Below are 17,755 nucleotides of genomic sequence, written 5' to 3' on the forward strand. Positions count from 1 at the left end.
TTGTTAGAGTATTGTAGGGAATGAGCACATTGGATGAATGGATTTATTTATTTTTATTTATTTTTTTTGTGGGTCTGGTCGTGGGGCCTGAACTCTGGGCCTGGGTGCTGTTCATCAGCTCTTCAGCTCAAGGCTAGTGCTCTACCACTTGAGCCACAGTGCCACTTCTGGCTTTTTTCTTTTTGCTTATGTGGTGCTGAGGAATTGAACCCAGGGCCTCATGCATGCAAGGCAAGCGCTCTACCACTAAGCCACCTTTCCAGCCCCTGGATTTATTTTTTGGAAAAGATTGTGCCTAGGGCTCTGAATGCTTGAGAGACTTTTGTCTCTCAAGAATATGATAAAAAGCCAATAGTAGGACATATTGCTACATGGTATATATTACATTATATAATATGAAAACTGGCTCTCTGAAATGTAGTGGTCCTCATTGAACATTTAATAAAAGTATTTCAATATAGAAATTATCAAAACTTTTTAACCTAGGAAGCATAAAAGTTAGAGTTTCTGTTTATAGTTACTATTTAAAGTTATGCAGTTTATACCTTGGATTTGGCATATGTAATTTTTTTGGTTGAATTAGGAGATAGTGATTTTTAAAATTCCATCATTCAAAGCTTGCCATACCTTTACTACAATGTAGCTTTAGTGAAAAAGGCATCATTTACTTAAAATATGTTTTTAAAATTCTGAGTTTTATTGGAAAAAAAATCCCATTTTAAAATTCCTTTTCTTTCAGAGGACAGGTAATACTTGAATTCTACAAATGAGCAAAATAAGGTGATCTACAGTTAAATAAATAACCTATATGTTTCTATAAACTTAAGGCCATAATTGTAGACCTTTAGAACATTTTTTCTGTTCTTTAATAAATAGGTCTTTGATCACATTTTTTTCTGTTTAATGTTAAAACTAGAATCATTGTGTAACAAATACAGTTGTCTCATACTGTAAAACTCATAGCTTATGAAATAGAGATATGTAAATTAGTATTAAAATTTATTCTGCTATAGTTATGCTGCCACTCATAGGCAGATTTTTTTTCAGAGACATTAGTTTGGGAGACTATACTTATTCTAGAAATGTGTTTCCTAATGCAAATCTAAGTGCATACTCAATCAAGTTATCATTACTTGATAGCTACAATTACTTGCAATCAGAAACTGCATTACCAGAGTTGCTACCATTGCCAAACTCAAATGCTTGATGCTTGGTTTAAGAAAGCATAAGCACATAAGATATATATATAATATACATATATATATATATGTATATATATATGTTAAGACATAACTGTTTGCATACTGATTGAGCTTTTTGGGGCCCTTTACATACCTTTGTTTTCCCGTATTCATTACAGACATCCTAAAAAATCTAGCCAAATACTTTGGATTTTTTTTTTTTTTTTTTTTGCCAGTGCTGGGTCTTGAACTCAGGGCCTGGGCACTGTCCCGGAGCCTCTCTGTGCTCAAAGCTAGTGCTCTACCACTTGAGTCACAGTGCCACTTCTGGCCTTTTCTGTTTATGTGATACTCAGGAATCGAACCCAGGGATTCATGCATGCTAGCAAGCACTCTACTACTAAGTCACATTCCAAGCCCTGGATGATATTTTAGATATTTTTCGTAATTATTTGTGAAATAATTTGTAAAATAATATATGTAAATGAATTATTGGTTCTTCATCTTTGAGTCTTGGCCAACAGCTTTAAATGGAGAACATATACATTGAAAAAATAGGAATTGTTTGAAAGAAAACAATCATGAATGTTCAAACTTAGTAAATTCATTCATGTCCCAAACAGTTACACTTCCTTTCAGGAATGATTTCAGCTTCATTGTAGAAATTGGTCATTGTTATATGGGGAAGCCAGGGTGATGTAGATTGTAGACCTGTACTGTTTCACACATGACCCTCAGAAAAACATCACCATGACCTATAAGCTTGATAGAAAGAAAGCTTTCCCAGGACCAGCTGAATAAAAATACACACATCAAGGTTTCCAGAGAGCTGAGTGTATATAAAGTTTGAGAAGTGATGCTTGTGCTGTTGAGTGTTTGAAGACTTTATAATATTCAAGTCAAGATACTGGGAAAGCACAAAAGAACAATTAGAAAAGATAGAATAAAGGATATAAAAATCAAGAAATGTCTTTCTTCTTCTTTGAGGATTGTTTGGCTGGTAAAGGGGAAAATAAGACCTATTTAGATGAAACTAAGGCAGACAAAATAAAATGAAATTATGTTAAAAAAGATTTTCTGTGAAAAGGCATTATTCAGTTTTAATGGTTAAATGTCAGTATTATGACTTTTAAGCAAATTAGAAAATTTAAACTGGCCAAAGCTAATTATTTTTACAAAGTGTTTTGATGTTGAATAAACAGAGAGTTAAATTACATATCAGAGAATGTTTAGTTCAATCTACATTTTTTGACAGATGAAAGTCTGAAACTGTTATTGATACTCCCATATATGTAGAGAGATAGAAAAAAATTGCTTATTTATTCACCTTTTATTCTATGTAATAAAACTCGATTCCTTTGAGTATTAAAAATAATTTGGAAGAATAAGATTAGGAATCTGTAGGAAGGAAGATTTTAATTTAACAGATGTTAATATGTTAGCTTTTGATTTTTTTTTCAGAAAAACATAGGTAACCTTATCTAGTACATACAGTTTAATAATTTTAGTGAGAAATTGATTTTGCCTCTTAGAACCTAATGGTGGAGATTAGTAGTAATAAAACAGTTAACTTGCTTTGTCTGTAATAAGTTAGCATTTTGACTAAGGAGCCTAGTTTATCTGATTGTCTACTATAAAGTCATTCACTTTTCCTTAATATGAATATATATATGTATATTACCTAAAGTTCTTCATATTAAATCCTTAAGATAGGGGCAAGAATTAGCATTTTTTAGCCTTAATCTTTTGTCCTAAAGAGGACAGAAAAATAAAATACATTATATGTTAAAGAAATCTATTTCTGTTATAATATGTAGATGTCTTAATTGTTTTGGTCATTTAAACATCTAATTTTTGCTTAAGAATATGCAAATATGCCATTAAATCTGTATTTTAAGATTTTTCCAGTTTAATGTCTGAATCCAAATTCATAAAGAGTTGGAAAAATGAGATGTCTGAGCTATAGGATTCACAGGGATTTCATATGAAGCCTATTTAATCAGGATAACACTGTTATTAATATTCATAATGTCAGCTGGAACACAAATGACAGACTATGGGGCCTAAAAATTTTACTTGGTGAATTTATTAAAAGTAGCTTAAAAAATTAATGGATTTTAAGTAAAGTTGGTGAATATGAAAATCTGTGTTAGCAGAAAAAAATCTCTGTTAGAACTTTAAGATCATTTTGCATTGATGTCTTTTGACAGATTTCATTGGTACTTAAAGAAGAAAGATGCATGAATGGTCATTTAAGAGGATTTAAACACATTGGCACATTAATTTTTACATGAATAATAAGTACTTTCCAAAAGCAATTAACTTACAGTGTACAAGATATGAATTGAAAAATAAGACTCTGACACCAAGGGCAAAGCAAATGTGCTGTACATTTTAAACTTAGTTACAGGACTTTTTAATATTTTGCTTTATTTTATTCTTATAGTTTGTACAGAATATGACTTAGAATATAGTTGTTTAGTGTATTTGAGAAATAAGTTATAAGACTCTTAATTTAATACTCTCTCCTCCTTAAAGGTACTCATGTTGTATTAAACATTGTATTTTTCAAGTATCATTGACATTTATTCATGAAGTAAACATTTGTTATACAAATTGAAATATTTTCTTAGAGAACATGCTCAGTGCTGCAGAAAAGCACAGGGATGGTGCTGGTTAGGGTTTGTATTACAGATGCATGCTTTTAATACAGCCATTTAGTATAGCATAACTTTTGAAAGCATAGCTTCTGAAAGTTTAGCCAGAGCCTGGCTCTCTTTATGTTTTAAAATATGCTGATAGTGGCCGGGCGCCGGTGGCTCGCGCCTGTAATCCTAGCTACTCAGGGGTTGAAATCTGAGGATCCCAGTTCAAAGCCAACCCCGGGCAGGAAAGTCCACAAGACTTTTATCTCCAATAAACCACTCAGAAAGCCGGAAGTGGTTCAAGTGGTAGAGCGCTTAACTTGAGCAGAAAAGCTGAGGGATAGCGCTCAGACCCAGAGTTCAAGTCCCATGACCAACAAAAAAAAAAAAAAAAGAAAAGAAAAAGAAAAAAAATGCTTATAGTTGCAGTTACACTGGTGATTAAATTTTTATTATTTTAAGTCATCAAAAAATAATTAAATCACTGTAGAAAGCCACACTAACACTTATATTTTCTTTCTTTTTTTGGGGGGGGTCTGGTCGTGGGGCCTGAACTCTGGGCCTGGGCGCTGGCCCTCAGCTCTTCAGCTCAAGGCTAGCGCTCTACCACTTGAGCCACAGCGCCACTTCCGGCTTTTTTCTTTTTGTTTATGTGGTGCTGAGGAATCGAACCCAGGGCCTCATGCATGCAAGGCAAGCACTCTACCACTGAGCCACCTTCCCAGCCCCTAACACTTATATTTTCATGCAGATCTTATTACTTTTGAAACTATAGCTTAATTGTAACATGGAACAGTCATTGAGAGATCATAGGTGTAGACTGGCAGTCTACATAAGTACTAGATGTTACATACACTCTGTCAGAGCTATGTGAGCCTTGTTTGATTTCATTAAAAGTTTAGAAATCAGCTAGTTAGCAGTGGCTCATGGTTGTAATCCTAGCTACTCAGGAACCTGAAATGTGAGGATTGCAGTTTGAAGCCAGCTCAGACAGGAATGTCTCTGAGACTCTTACCTGTACTAAGCATTAAAAAAGCTGGAAATAGAGCTGTGCTCCAATGGTAGAATGCTAGCGTTGAGCAAAATAAGTTTAGGAATCGTCTAATGTTTTGGTACTCTTCAGAGAATTATTGGAAAAATAATTATATATGTGTTTACAAATTATCATAACATAAAACATACATGTAAGCATGTTGATAGATGGAATAAAATCAAGCTGATAATGCTAGTTATTGTTAATTTGTGTGGTGACTTGAAGTTAGGTTTGTTACTGAATTGTTTGGCCCTGAGTAATTCACTTATATGCCCAGGAGAGGGCAGCATTTTACTGCATCAGCTTCACGGAAACATTTGCCCTGCTTAGACTGTCAATGTTTCTTGTAATTACTCCCAGTATATTTGTTGCTTGCTTATGAATTAACTTGCATTTATGGAACTAAATCATTCCAATCATTTAATTACACCTGAGGAGCTGAACTATAATTGCTTGCTTCCAACTAGGATCTGATATGGCTTGAGCAGTATTAATTTGGTGTTTACTTTTCTGAGTGCTAAAAGCATTAAAATGATTGTGCAATGGGATTACATTTTGCTAATTGCTGGCATTCATTAGCTGGGTAAATGATGAGGAAGAGTGACTGTATATTGCAGAGGGATAAAATTATGGTTTTAAATAGTATATTACTAAGCACATTAAGGCCTGTAAGACATGTTTTAAAATACTCCAGAGGTTATTAAAGACTGTATTTTCTACATGTCTTGCTATATGAATATCTTATTAAAATACTGCAATTATTATTAACCTTTTTAGGCAATATGTAGGGAAATGGCTTCATTGACTAGAACATATTTCTTTGATATTAATAACTTCCTATATTTTCAGCTAATCCAAAAGTAAATGAGGAACTTAGAAAAAGATTGCCAACTCCAGATCAACATATTTAGAGAAAATTGGAAAAGGAGAAGCTTACTACAGCTCTATTTGAGGACTTTTTAAAGAACTCAGGGGTCTAGCTGTGAGGTAAATCTAATTTTATTCTCCTTAAAAGCACACCTAAGAAAAGAAAAAAAAAGTTGCATAGCTCATATCATCTTGACTATTAAAACAAATACAAGACAAAAATAACAATAATTTTACAAGTTAATTTTGCAAGGCTTCATGTTATTTAAGAAAATTAGCATAGAAATCTTAAATTGCTTTTGTGTTAAATATTTTATGTGAATATAGAAATAGTAAATCAATTCAATAAATTTGAAGTTTTTGATGTAAAATTTATAGCATTAATGAGATTTTCTTAAATGCTTGACATTGTAGTTGAAGAATATTTAAGTTAAATAAATGTTCTATCACCACAGGCACAAGGATGTTTGAAAGTTTAATCTAAATTGTACTTAGGAAAATATAACTATGGAGAAAAGATTTTTTTTTGAGGGGAAGATTTAATTTCACCTGTTGAAATAACATAGTTAATTGTTCTATTGTAAATGTCTTAGAAAACCATTTATCCTGTAAATACTCTGTTAAACAAAGGTAAGATTTAAATAATGTCTGATATTTTTTAAAGTTTATTTATCTAGAGTTGGCTTTATTTTAGCTACAGTCTTGGAGCATAAACCAGAGATATTGCCAGAGCAAACAAGAATAGAAGTACAAATGGATGTCTGGTCAAAAGGTAAGGACTTTTAGGTATTAATGCCAAGCCCCAGGTGCTGTGGCAGTTCAAGGCACTGAATGAAGTGTGTTTGTTCTAACCAGTATGTCAGAAGTTGACAAGTGTACATGTGCATGCACACACACACATACACAAAGGAGGTCTACACAAAGAAGTCCATATATTACCAGAGTCACTAAGAGACACATACACATACAATATACACACAGAGATGGGGACATATACAGGCACACAGAGGAAGAGACATATTAAAAGAAAGAATGAGAGTAGAGAGGGAAAAAGATATGCAGGGGAAAAAAAGAAATGTAAAAGAAAAAATAGAGAAGACTGACAAAGAGAAATATCAGAAGTATAGTTAGAAACAAAGAGACACAGAGTGGTACTCAAAGACACATAGAGATCCAGACACATTTATGGAGGCAGACAAACACACACACACACACACACACACACACACACACACACACACACACACACACACACACACATACACACACACACACACACACACACACACTCACACTCAGAGAAAGATCTCAGAGTAAGAGTCCTAGAAGAGTCCTAGAAGGTAGAGATGTGCAGTATAGAAGAGAGACAATAAAATAGATACATCAAAAGAGATAAAGGCAGAGGTAGAGATAGAAGACATCCAAAATAGAAGTGACAGAACACATACAAAGAGACAGAGGTGTAGGTACTTACATGCCATGAGACCCATCCAGAGACAATTACTGAATGATAAATCAGTGGAAGCCTGAGAGTTCGAGCGGCAGAGAGAAATGTGCAGAGATGTATACCTGGAGACAAAGACTCCAGAAACAAGAGAGACAGGGAAATACAGAAGATACAGGTAGGCGTAGGAGAGGGTGGTAGCCTAAGAAAAGAGAGAAAGCAAAAACAGAAACAGTTTAAAAAACAGAGACAGAGATGGGGGGCGGGGTGGAAGAGAGCAAGAGCTCACAGCATGTACATGGGACCTATAGAAGGTCATTCAAGATGTGTTGTAATAAAATACTGAAACTTAGGAGTTCTTAAGAAATGAATCATTTCATACATAATACATATAGCTGGAGACTTACTTATGTCCATTATGAAGACATTTATATCTATCTTTTTATTTCCTCTCTCCCAACAAGGCTCTTTTTTAAAACTACATAACAAGCATGTTGTTAAATTTTTAGAAGTTTGAAGACTGTTGTGAGGAACTGTCCTATAATCACTATATTAAAGAAATAGTTACACATTTATTTGCAGTATAGAAAGATGCTATGCTTTATAAGTTCATAAATTTTTGCCTTTTCTGATACTTGCACTCATTTTTTGTTTCCAGAGTTATAAACTTTCTGATTCTCTATGATTTTACTAGTAATGCTCCTACTTCCTTTGGACTCTAGGCTGCTTGTTAAAGTTTAGGATCCAGGGAATGGACTGAATTATGATTAAAGCATTAGTACATAATATCTGACCAAGGTTTTTAAAGTTAACTGTTTTAGCATGGACTACAGGTCACTTAATTTTGTATGGCACTCACTATATATTCAAGTTTGAAATGAGAATGTATTGTTGTGAATCTGGTAACCTAATTTGTTGTAGGTATTTTTATTCTCTTGTTTGAATAAATAAACATTTTCCTTTTAAGAGCTCAAAAGCTATTCTACTCAGTTTAGTAGAAAATTTATACTACTGTTTTAGTAGAAAATTAAAAAAATAAGCTAATAATGAATGCTACGTCTGTTATTTATGTTCCCAATTCATAGGTCACATTGCTATGTAAGTCATAATTCAAATTAGAAACCAAAGTAATTGAAGGAGCCAAGAAAATTATTTTTAATAAATCTAATGAGATAGAAGCTACTGAAGAAATGTACAATAATTGGGAAAGATGTCAAGGAAGGAGCCATTGAAGCTATGAAAAGGCAAATTTTCATGTTGAAAACATATTGCCTTTAGTGCTCTGTAGACATAGACCACAGCAGATGCAACCTAAATATTAAGAATACATACCTTTTATTGGTAATTTTGACATTAAAAATAGAAATATTAATAAACATCAAAAAATAAAATTTAACTATCTTTTGAGTGGTGTTGTAACTGATATGTTTCTACAGCAAACTCCTCTTGATAGCAAGGTTCATGTTTCAAAGTTCCATCTTACACAAATGTTCACAGTCTCTTCTTGTTAATAGTTACCTTATTTAATATTGTTCTACTATTTTTTTTCAAAATTGAGTTGAAACTCGTTTTATACAATTGTGTGATTTTTGTTGTCTTAAATTAAGTTGATTAAGTAGATGAGTGACATACACATTTTTGTTCTTGTACATAACATCTTGAAAATTGTGTCCAAAATTCTTTACATAGCTAAAACACAACTCTGATGCATGTGTTTTGTAAGATAATTGGAAACAACATAGGTATGAATGAGTGTTCATTGCCACATTATCTTCTTTCCTCTTCAGAAGTAAATGGTGTTTTGGCCTTTTTGTGAAGACTTTCCATTTGGGAAAATTCTCTTTTGTCTGTCTTTGAGAAATAAAATAAAAGGACATAATAAGAATATATGCTTATGTAAGTACAGCTGTCAGAAAGAACATATTGTCATGTGGTTGATTAATTTAGGTCTTTAGCATTTACAGTTGGACCTTCACATGCAAGAATTAACCAGCTGTGTGTGGAAAATAGTTTAGGAAAAATTGTGTCTAATACTTAACCTGTATGTACTTATTCCCTAAATAAAGCAGTGTAACAACTATTTACATGGTATTAGATATTACAAATAATCTAGAGAGGGGTTAAAGAATTGGGAAAGATAATGAGTTACATTAAGTTATATATACTTTCTTTGCCATTTTGTGTATAAGGGATTTGAGCATCTGCAGATTTTGGTATTTTGATACAAATCCTCCTGGATACCTAGACAACTATACTTCTTAGCTGTATAAGAATAAAGCATTAAGGTCAGAAATCTCTGGTATAATTATTTAGAATATTGTTCTAAATTTCTGAATATTTCTTACATTAATTTTGATTGGTTTTATTAACGGAAGCATGATATAGTGGCTTTATAATTCATAAAAATCATTTCCAAATAGTTAATGTATACATGATTCTGTCTGTAATAATAATATATTTATAATAATACAGACAAAAACAAGGCCTGTGTACTACTTAAACTTAGAAATTTGTGAAACTTATTTAAATTTAGAACCTTTAGGGGTCAGTGTTCCCTAAGAAAGGTTAAAAAGGTTACTGTGTCTACTAAAATTAAATATTAAATCTTCCATCATTTAAATATTTCTTACTAATTAAAAGTAAGAAATGGTGAGACTCATGCAGTTTGAGAAGCTTCAGATAAAAATCTTTAAGTCTGTTGAATCTCTTCAATATTATTTTTAGGCTTATTATTTTAGAAAATTTATGTAGTATGTATTTGACAGAATAAGTTTTTTGCTTTGTATTGTCTAAATTTAGATAGATTAAAAAATTTTAAGTATTTTCCTTATTGCCTAATTATGCTTTAAAGTGAGCATGATTCTAAATCATAAGTCTATACTCACATGTAACAAGTTAAAAAAAAGAATACTTCTAGAACTGCTTGTGTTCATAGAATTTTCACCTATTATACTTTATTGGAGGCTAGTAAATTTTTTAAAACTTGGTAAGTTTAAGTAAAATGTAGCTCTCATCCATTTATTTTATAATTAAACTAGCAATAATATTTTTATAGCTATGATACAGTTTTTCTACAAAACGAAATAGAGAATAAAAATGTTTTCTATAAAACAAAATTTAGCAAAAGATAACTTGAATAAGTTGAGTCTGAATGCTGCTTATTTGTGATTAGTTCTTTGAACATATGCTACTGTCTGCCTCTTTTGTTTATCGATATTTCTGTTTGCAATATACATATTCTTCTTTTCACCATGTTTTTTGGTAATAGAACTGCTACATGATTTGCAAATATTTTATGAATAGATAACTAGAAAAACCACAACATAGTTATAAACCACAGCAACATACCTATAAGCTTTTACAATTCATCAGTCACCTAACTAAAATATGTTAGTAGAACTTTACATCATTTTCATAAACTAAGGAAGAAGAAAATGGCTACTTGATTAGAATGAGCATCTATTTCTACCAAAAATACATGGTAGGAAAATATTATTCCTTAGGCATTATGGTTAAATAACTTCTTGAAATTCAAGGTTTTGAATATATATCCATTTCTAATAATTCTGTGTTAAATTGTGGTTAGTAACTGGACTCCTAGTAAGTAGTGATATTATTTTTCTGAAAGAACTAACTAATAATTGTTTTTTTAAATACTGCTCATATTTGAAAGACAAAGACAAAAAGTGAGGCATTTTAATAATATCAATCAACTGTTATGATAGGAATATCACGTTAGGAACTAGAAAGGCCCAAATACCAGATTTTCAGTCCTCCACCTGCTACCGATCTAGACTTGGGTATATATTTTTCAACTCCTACAAGCCCCGATTTTTTTTGTAAGAAATGGGAAAATAATTCTTTTAGGATTGTTTTGAACATTGAATTTGCTATACAGAAAGACCTTACTACAATGTCTGAATTAGGAAGTTATTTTATATGTGTTTCACATACTAGAGTACATTATATTTTCACTAATGCAATGACAGTGTGATTATAGATGTTTTTAAAAAAAGAAATGAGGGCTGGGAAGGTGGCTCAGTGGTAGAGCGCTTGCCTTGCATGCATGAGGCCCTGGGTTCGATTCCTCAGCACCACATAAGCAAAAAGAAAAAAGCCGGAAGTGGCGCTGTGGCTCAAGTGGTAGAGCGCTAGCCTTGAGCTGAAGAGCTGAGAGACAGTGCCCAGGCCCAGAGTTCAGGCTTCACAACCGGACCTAAAAAAAAAAAAAAAGAAAAAATGTTGATATATTTTACAAGAAGACTCTTTAACAAATGGTGGTGGGTTTTCTTATTACTCCTTCCAGATGTGAAAAGGAGATCTATTAAAGTTTCAAAAATATTAAAAGTTTATAACCACAATATTTTATATGGTAATTATACAGTAATGTCTTCTCAGATATGTTCAGAATATTATTAGAAATTTGATTATTCAAGATATACAACTTGCATTTGTACATTTGTTAGTATATAATATACAATTAATAGTTTTCATTGAGGATAAAATGCAATATTGTTCATATTAAAATTCCTATTGCAATACAAATCTTTGAGTAAGTATGAATTTAAGATTGTAAGTTTCCTATATGCCCTAGGGTTAAAGAAAGAACATTCTCAAGGTCTGATTATATTTACTATTGAGCTCTATAGGACTTAGGTTAATAGAGTGCTAGTAGCATCTCACACATAACCATCTAAAGTATTGGAGAATATGGTAGTAGGTTTGGTGACAGACCAACAAAGACTGTTTTCTTTCCTAAGAAAATGCTGAGAGTATTCTTAGAATGAAGTGTGGTTGTGCTCTTTGATTAAAAAAAAATTCAAGAAAGTTGATGAAGATAAATGAGATTATTGGGTTTTCTTAAACTTTTTTTTTTTTTTTGGTCGGTCTTGGGGCTTGAACTCTGGGTCTGGGCACTGTCCTTGAGCTCTTCAGCTCAAGGCTAGCACTCTACCATTTGAGCTACAGCACCATTTTTGGCTTTTCTTGCTTATGTGGTGCTAAGGAATCGAACCTAGGGCCTCGTGCACGCGAGGCAAACACTCTACCACTGGGCCACCTTCTGTGCCCCTCTTAACTTTTTTTTTTAAAGTTCTATGAGAATGAATCTGTTACTACTCTTAGCCTCAGTAGAAAAAAAATGGAATGACATACAAAAATATTTACAAGACCTGCTTATATCATTTGTTATGAACTCTGTTTTGACATTTGTCATTTCTGATAGGAATACTTCACATTACTAAGCTTATGCCACATATTCTAAAATTAAGAATTACTTTTTTAAAATAATTTTTATTGAGATAAGTGATTACATAAATTTCACAAATTTCACAGTATTGTGGGATAGTGATACTTAAAGTCACAAACACATTTTAACCTTCACAAGGCAAATTGTCACAAACTTTATAGACCATGATAATGACAAAGAATTACTTTTTATCAGTTTAAAAGACTATTCTATTTTTGAACAGTTTTTGGGCCACAGCAAAATTGAGAAGTCATAATATTTCCATATACCCCCTACTCCCACATATATATCTTACACTATTGGTACATTTGTTAAAATCCATTAACCTATGTTTATATTCTTAATATTCCTAATAAGGGAAGAGTTGGTGCGTGCACTAGAAAAAAATCTTTCCCTTCTTCCTTACCGTTCGTTTCCTTTTTCCTTTCCTTTTTCCTTTTTTTTCCCTCCCTACCTTCCTTGTCTTTCTCCCTCCCTCCTTCCGTCCCTCCCTAAATTCAATGACTGTTTTAAGTTAATTCAGGCTACAACTCTTCATGTGAAATTTTTATATTTTTGGTCATCTGTTTTATAGAAAGGATAATAATGAACATGAAAAATAGTAAATTTCTTTTTTAATAGAAACTCATCTCCCCCCTTTACTATTGGTTTGATTCTTTGGAGAACTTACAACTTTTGTTTTTGTTCTTCAAGGAAATACCAATTCTACTTTCAAAATATTCAAGGTATTTCAAATTTATTTATGACCACGAAATTACAAAAAATTTAGGCAAATCTATCTGAATCCATCAAAAGTTTTTCACTTTAAAGTCTCTTTCCATAAGAATCTGTTCTCTTCAATAAAAATCCTCATTTTTTTCTGTTGATGGCCTTTCGTTCCAAAACACTTCCTAGAAAACTTATTTACAAGACAAATTGTAGTGTGATACTTATTTCATCTTTGGTTTTCTACAAGTTAGAGTTTCAGTTTATTTAAGATCAGTGTAGTGATCTCCTTAGTATGAGTGTGCATTGGAATTTTGTTGATTTAGGAGATCAATATACATTGGTGTATAGACTGAACTTAAGGCTATTTACAGAGATGGTCCTGGTTGACTATAGAATAGAATTGATGTGACTTCCTGGATTTGAACATATTTTAACTACTTTAAAAAAATCTCCTAAATTGCAGTTATATATTATAGAGTATTAAAATATAGCAAAGCATACTAAAATATGTAACTTTTACTCACTAAATTTTGTTAAAAGTGAGTCTGTAGTAGTAGATTAAAAGAGTTTTTGGAGTTTACCAAATACTCCAAACATTTATTGTCTTTGTTTGTCACGTGTATTATCTTTTAGAGAGAACTTATATACTATTTTTCTGTGTGCCTGATTATCTTGGAGAATATGAAAAGGCAAAGGGATCAAAGCAGCCTTCAAAATATTGAAATTGTTCAGATTGTTGTATACTTGAAATGATGGAGTTAAACATTTTAATAGGGCTAGAGATATTTTTAACTCAGTGGTAATTATTAGTGTCATTGAATCTTAGGATTCACCCCTTAGCACTGCATGAAAAACCTGTAGTATTGAGGTAAAATTGATAACCCTTACCAAATTTTAAAATTGTACTTGGTGGTTAAAAAAAGTATTGTTTTTAAAATCAAAGTTTGACTTTTATGGTTTTTGGATTTTTTTTGTGTGTTTTTGTTTTTGTTTTTCCAATTCTCCTTTTTCACATGTAATCTTTTAGTACTTTAAAATTAGGGTACTACCAGTAAAAGTTCATATTAATAGATTTTATTTGTTGCATAGAAAATACATGTGTATATTTTTGATATTCCAATTTTTTCTTTCATTGAACAAACAAATCCTCTTTAATAATTTTTTCTGTCTGCTCCTAAGGTAGTTTGATATATTCCACACTTAACTAACACAATTGGATGATATAACTAACAACACTTACTGATTTGAACATTTTTAAGATAAAAATCTGATCACGTTAAGAATAAAGCATTATTATTTCCTTGTTTAATTAATTTCTTCTACCCTAGAAAATATAAAAGTTTTAGATTAATATCACTTTCTAGCAGATTAGGATAGGAAAAGTTTATTTAGCATTAGTTTTCTTGAACCAACAACTAGTACTGAAGGAAAGAAATTTGATAGGAAAGATAGAACAAATTTCAGGCTTATGTATAATTTGAAAGGCAGAGTATAGAATGTTCTGCATTTCCCCTAGATTAAGGTAAGTATAGATAATAGTTTGATAGAGTTCTCTTTTAAATAGACGGTTTAATTTTTTTTTTTTTTTTTTAGCAAAATCAAATGTTAGGAAATTTGGTGTCCCTGAAGCCTTTGACTCAAGTGTTTTTAGAAAAGTTAAAAGCGAAATTCAATTTGTTTTCCTTGCAGGAAACTTCCTTAGGTATATTTTATAATCAATCAATATAGAGTTCAAGACTAAGACAAGGCTACATTATAGTCCAGGTAAGAAGAGCTATGGAAACAAGGTTCCATTTACAAAAGCAGTCCTTGATCTTCTGGGAGTACAGGAAAAACTAGCATCAGGGACTTCTGCATTTTGAATAAATCATTTGCTTTCTAACATGTTCTGTATTGGCTTTTTATTAGCTTTTTTTTTTTTTTAAGTTTCTGCCCCTCAAGTCATTTGAAATGAACACATTATCAAAAAACAAATTTACTTTGTTGAGGCTTTTTTGTCTCAAATATTTAGTGCTTCTGTAAAAAGTTTGAAATGCCAACTTTGACTAGGATTTGAGGATCCTATATTGTTACTAGCTTACAAGAAACTAGCAGTCACAGTTGATTAATGAAATAGCACTCTTACCATTTTCTTTTTGCATGCTCCTGTTTTTGTTTTTTGTTTTTTTTGCGGGGTTAGGGGGAGAGTAATGAATTTGAATAAAACAGAATTTGCATAGAAAGTTATGTAATGATGTCATATAGAGTATAATGATTTCCTAAAACCTTGTATTTAAAGTAACCTGAATTACAATGAGAGATAAACAGAATATTTACCCATCCCTTATGAGCTGCTGCTGATATGTAAATTTATTCTTCTACTTTGCACAAATATACTTTTGAGCTACTGCTTAAACACTTTGTGGTCCTTAGTCAAACAGGTTTAATGATGCCTCCAATATTATGAAAGTGTGACATTTGATGAATGTCTCATAGTTTTGATATCTGGGTACATGTCAACAAAAAAATTGAGCATTAGTTTGTCATGCAACACCTAGATAATTTATAATTTTACTGTTTATATCCATCTTGACATTTTTTATCTGCCAAAGGCAGGTTTCATTTGGAATCTTAATCTGAGATTTATTTGGTGGATCTGGAAATCATAGCCAGGGTTCCCACAGGAAATGGTCCATCTACCAACAGATTAAATGGCAGTCCTGCAGTTGTTAGGGGAGCTCTGCATTTAACACACATGCATACTCATTCAGTCAGCACTGTGGAGAAAAATTAAAGTAGTAACCCAGGTTTAGGAACAATGTAGCTAAAAAGTCCCATATTTGCTGAATGACAAAGGGTTATATAGCAGCATTTCATTTTATTATTCGTGCTTGAATTTCTTGTTTGCTTTGTTGAGTCTGCTGACGAATACTAATAAATGCCTGCAACAATCCAGAGGAGAGATGCCTGGCAACAAAGCTATGCAGTGGACCTCCCTGATCTTCTCCAGTTCACAACCTGACCTTTTGAAAAATTGGCTGGGCTAAGCTTCAGAATTTGGGTGTAATGGTTATTGTTAACTCCAGCTTTAGGATTTATTAATTTGTGTGATCAAGACTTACCTATACTTCAAAGTTTCAAAAGACCAAATACAATCATCCATCCATTAGAACTAACATTATGTTTCAGTGAATCCAGATTAGTATCTGACTGATAATTCTTGTATTTTATGACTACAATCTAAAGGTATTCATGAAGTCAAAGGCATATATAATGAAAAACTTTTCCTCCTTACATTTATTATTAGAAAATTTGTTTTTCATAAATGATTTATGAAATTGTTGAATTTAAAATCAGTATATCTTTGTACTTTAAACATATAATTGTTAAACTTATTTTACTTGCAGTTATAGATATCTATATCTTATGCTATTCATTCATGTATTTGTTTTTATTATATGAATTATTCTTATAAGAAAATTATTCTTATATGAGACAGGCTAAAATGTACACAATATGGTCAGCTGACAGTATAAGAAAGATAAAGAATACAGATTTACTGTTATGTTAATACAATGTTAGGATTGTTTTCATAATCATTTCACATTAAATAACATTTTCAATATTTTAAATAATATAAGTTTTTAAAGCCTTAATTTCTCATATTTAATTATCCTAAGCTTTAGGAGATTATACAGTTATACTATGTTCATTGCCTTCATGTAGTATAGAATGGAAAATGGAAAATATTAAGCATCATGATAGAATTTCACAAATACTTGTAGGCTTTAAGTAGCTTTTACCCAGAAACTGAACTTTTATCCCAGAGTAAATGTTGATATATTTATAACTTGGTGAAACTAACAAAAAAATTTTTTTAATTGTCTAGTATCACTACTTTAAATAGCTGTTTCATAATTAAAAATTTCTATGAATAACCTATTGATCATTTAAAATGTGGTTCACTAAGCCATTGGATGATCATAATCAGAGATAGAATAATGTCACCACTTTCATTTGGCATATATGTTTATCTAGATACACAACCATGTAGAGAGGTATAAAAATATTTTATTTTTATTAGCTAAGCCTAATGTTCAAATGAGTAAGTTACATAATATTGATAGCATTGGTCTGGAAGGTGGCTCAGTGGCAGGGTGTTTGCCTTACATGCATGAGGCCCTAGGTTCGATTGCTCAGCACCACATAAGCAGAAAAAGCCTGAAGTGGTACTGTGGCTCAAGTGGTAGAGCGCTAGCCTTGAGCTGAAGAGCTGAGGGACAACGCCTAGGCCGAAAGTTTGGCCCCACGACCCACAAAAGAAAAAAAAGATAGATAGATAGATAGATAGATAGATAGATAGATAGATAGATAGATAGATAGATAGATAGATAGCATTAAGATTTTTCTTTTTTTGGCCAAGTTCTGGGGCTTGAACTCATGGCCTGGCTACTGTGCCTGAGCTTCTTTTGCTCTAGGCAAGCAATCTACCACTTGAACTACAGCGCCACTTCTGGCTTTTTCTGTTTATGTGGTACTGAAGAATCAAACCCAGGGCTTCAAGCATGCTAGGTAAGCACTCTACCACTAAGCCACATTCCCAGCCTGCTTTAAGATTTTCTTGCTTCCCAAACCTTTATAAAACCTTAC

The 17,755-nt window shown here is 32.0% G+C and overlaps 1 protein-coding gene across 4 annotated transcripts in view; it reads left to right on the plus strand.

The window, feature by feature from the left end:
• Mipol1 (mirror-image polydactyly 1) overlaps positions 1-17,755 on the plus strand; it is a 298,080-nt gene that overhangs the window by 38,217 nt on the left and 242,108 nt on the right. For 2 of the 4 annotated variants that reach the window (XM_070026861.1, XM_070026867.1), the window contains exons 2-3: positions 5,709-5,846; positions 6,421-6,498. The exons of the other annotated variants lie outside the window; for them this stretch is intronic. In XM_070026861.1, coding sequence (XP_069882962.1) covers positions 6,480-6,498 — 19 coding nt within the window. In that variant the 5' untranslated portion in view covers positions 5,709-5,846; positions 6,421-6,479. The remainder of the gene's footprint in view (positions 1-5,708; positions 5,847-6,420; positions 6,499-17,755) is intronic. 4 annotated transcript variants of the gene reach the window in all.

The sequence above is a fragment of the Dipodomys merriami genome, unplaced genomic scaffold, assembly GCF_024711535.1.
Source record: "Dipodomys merriami isolate MVZ:Mamm:240054 unplaced genomic scaffold, mDipMer1.0.p SCAF_1, whole genome shotgun sequence".
Taxonomy (NCBI): Eukaryota; Metazoa; Chordata; class Mammalia; order Rodentia; family Heteromyidae; genus Dipodomys; species Dipodomys merriami.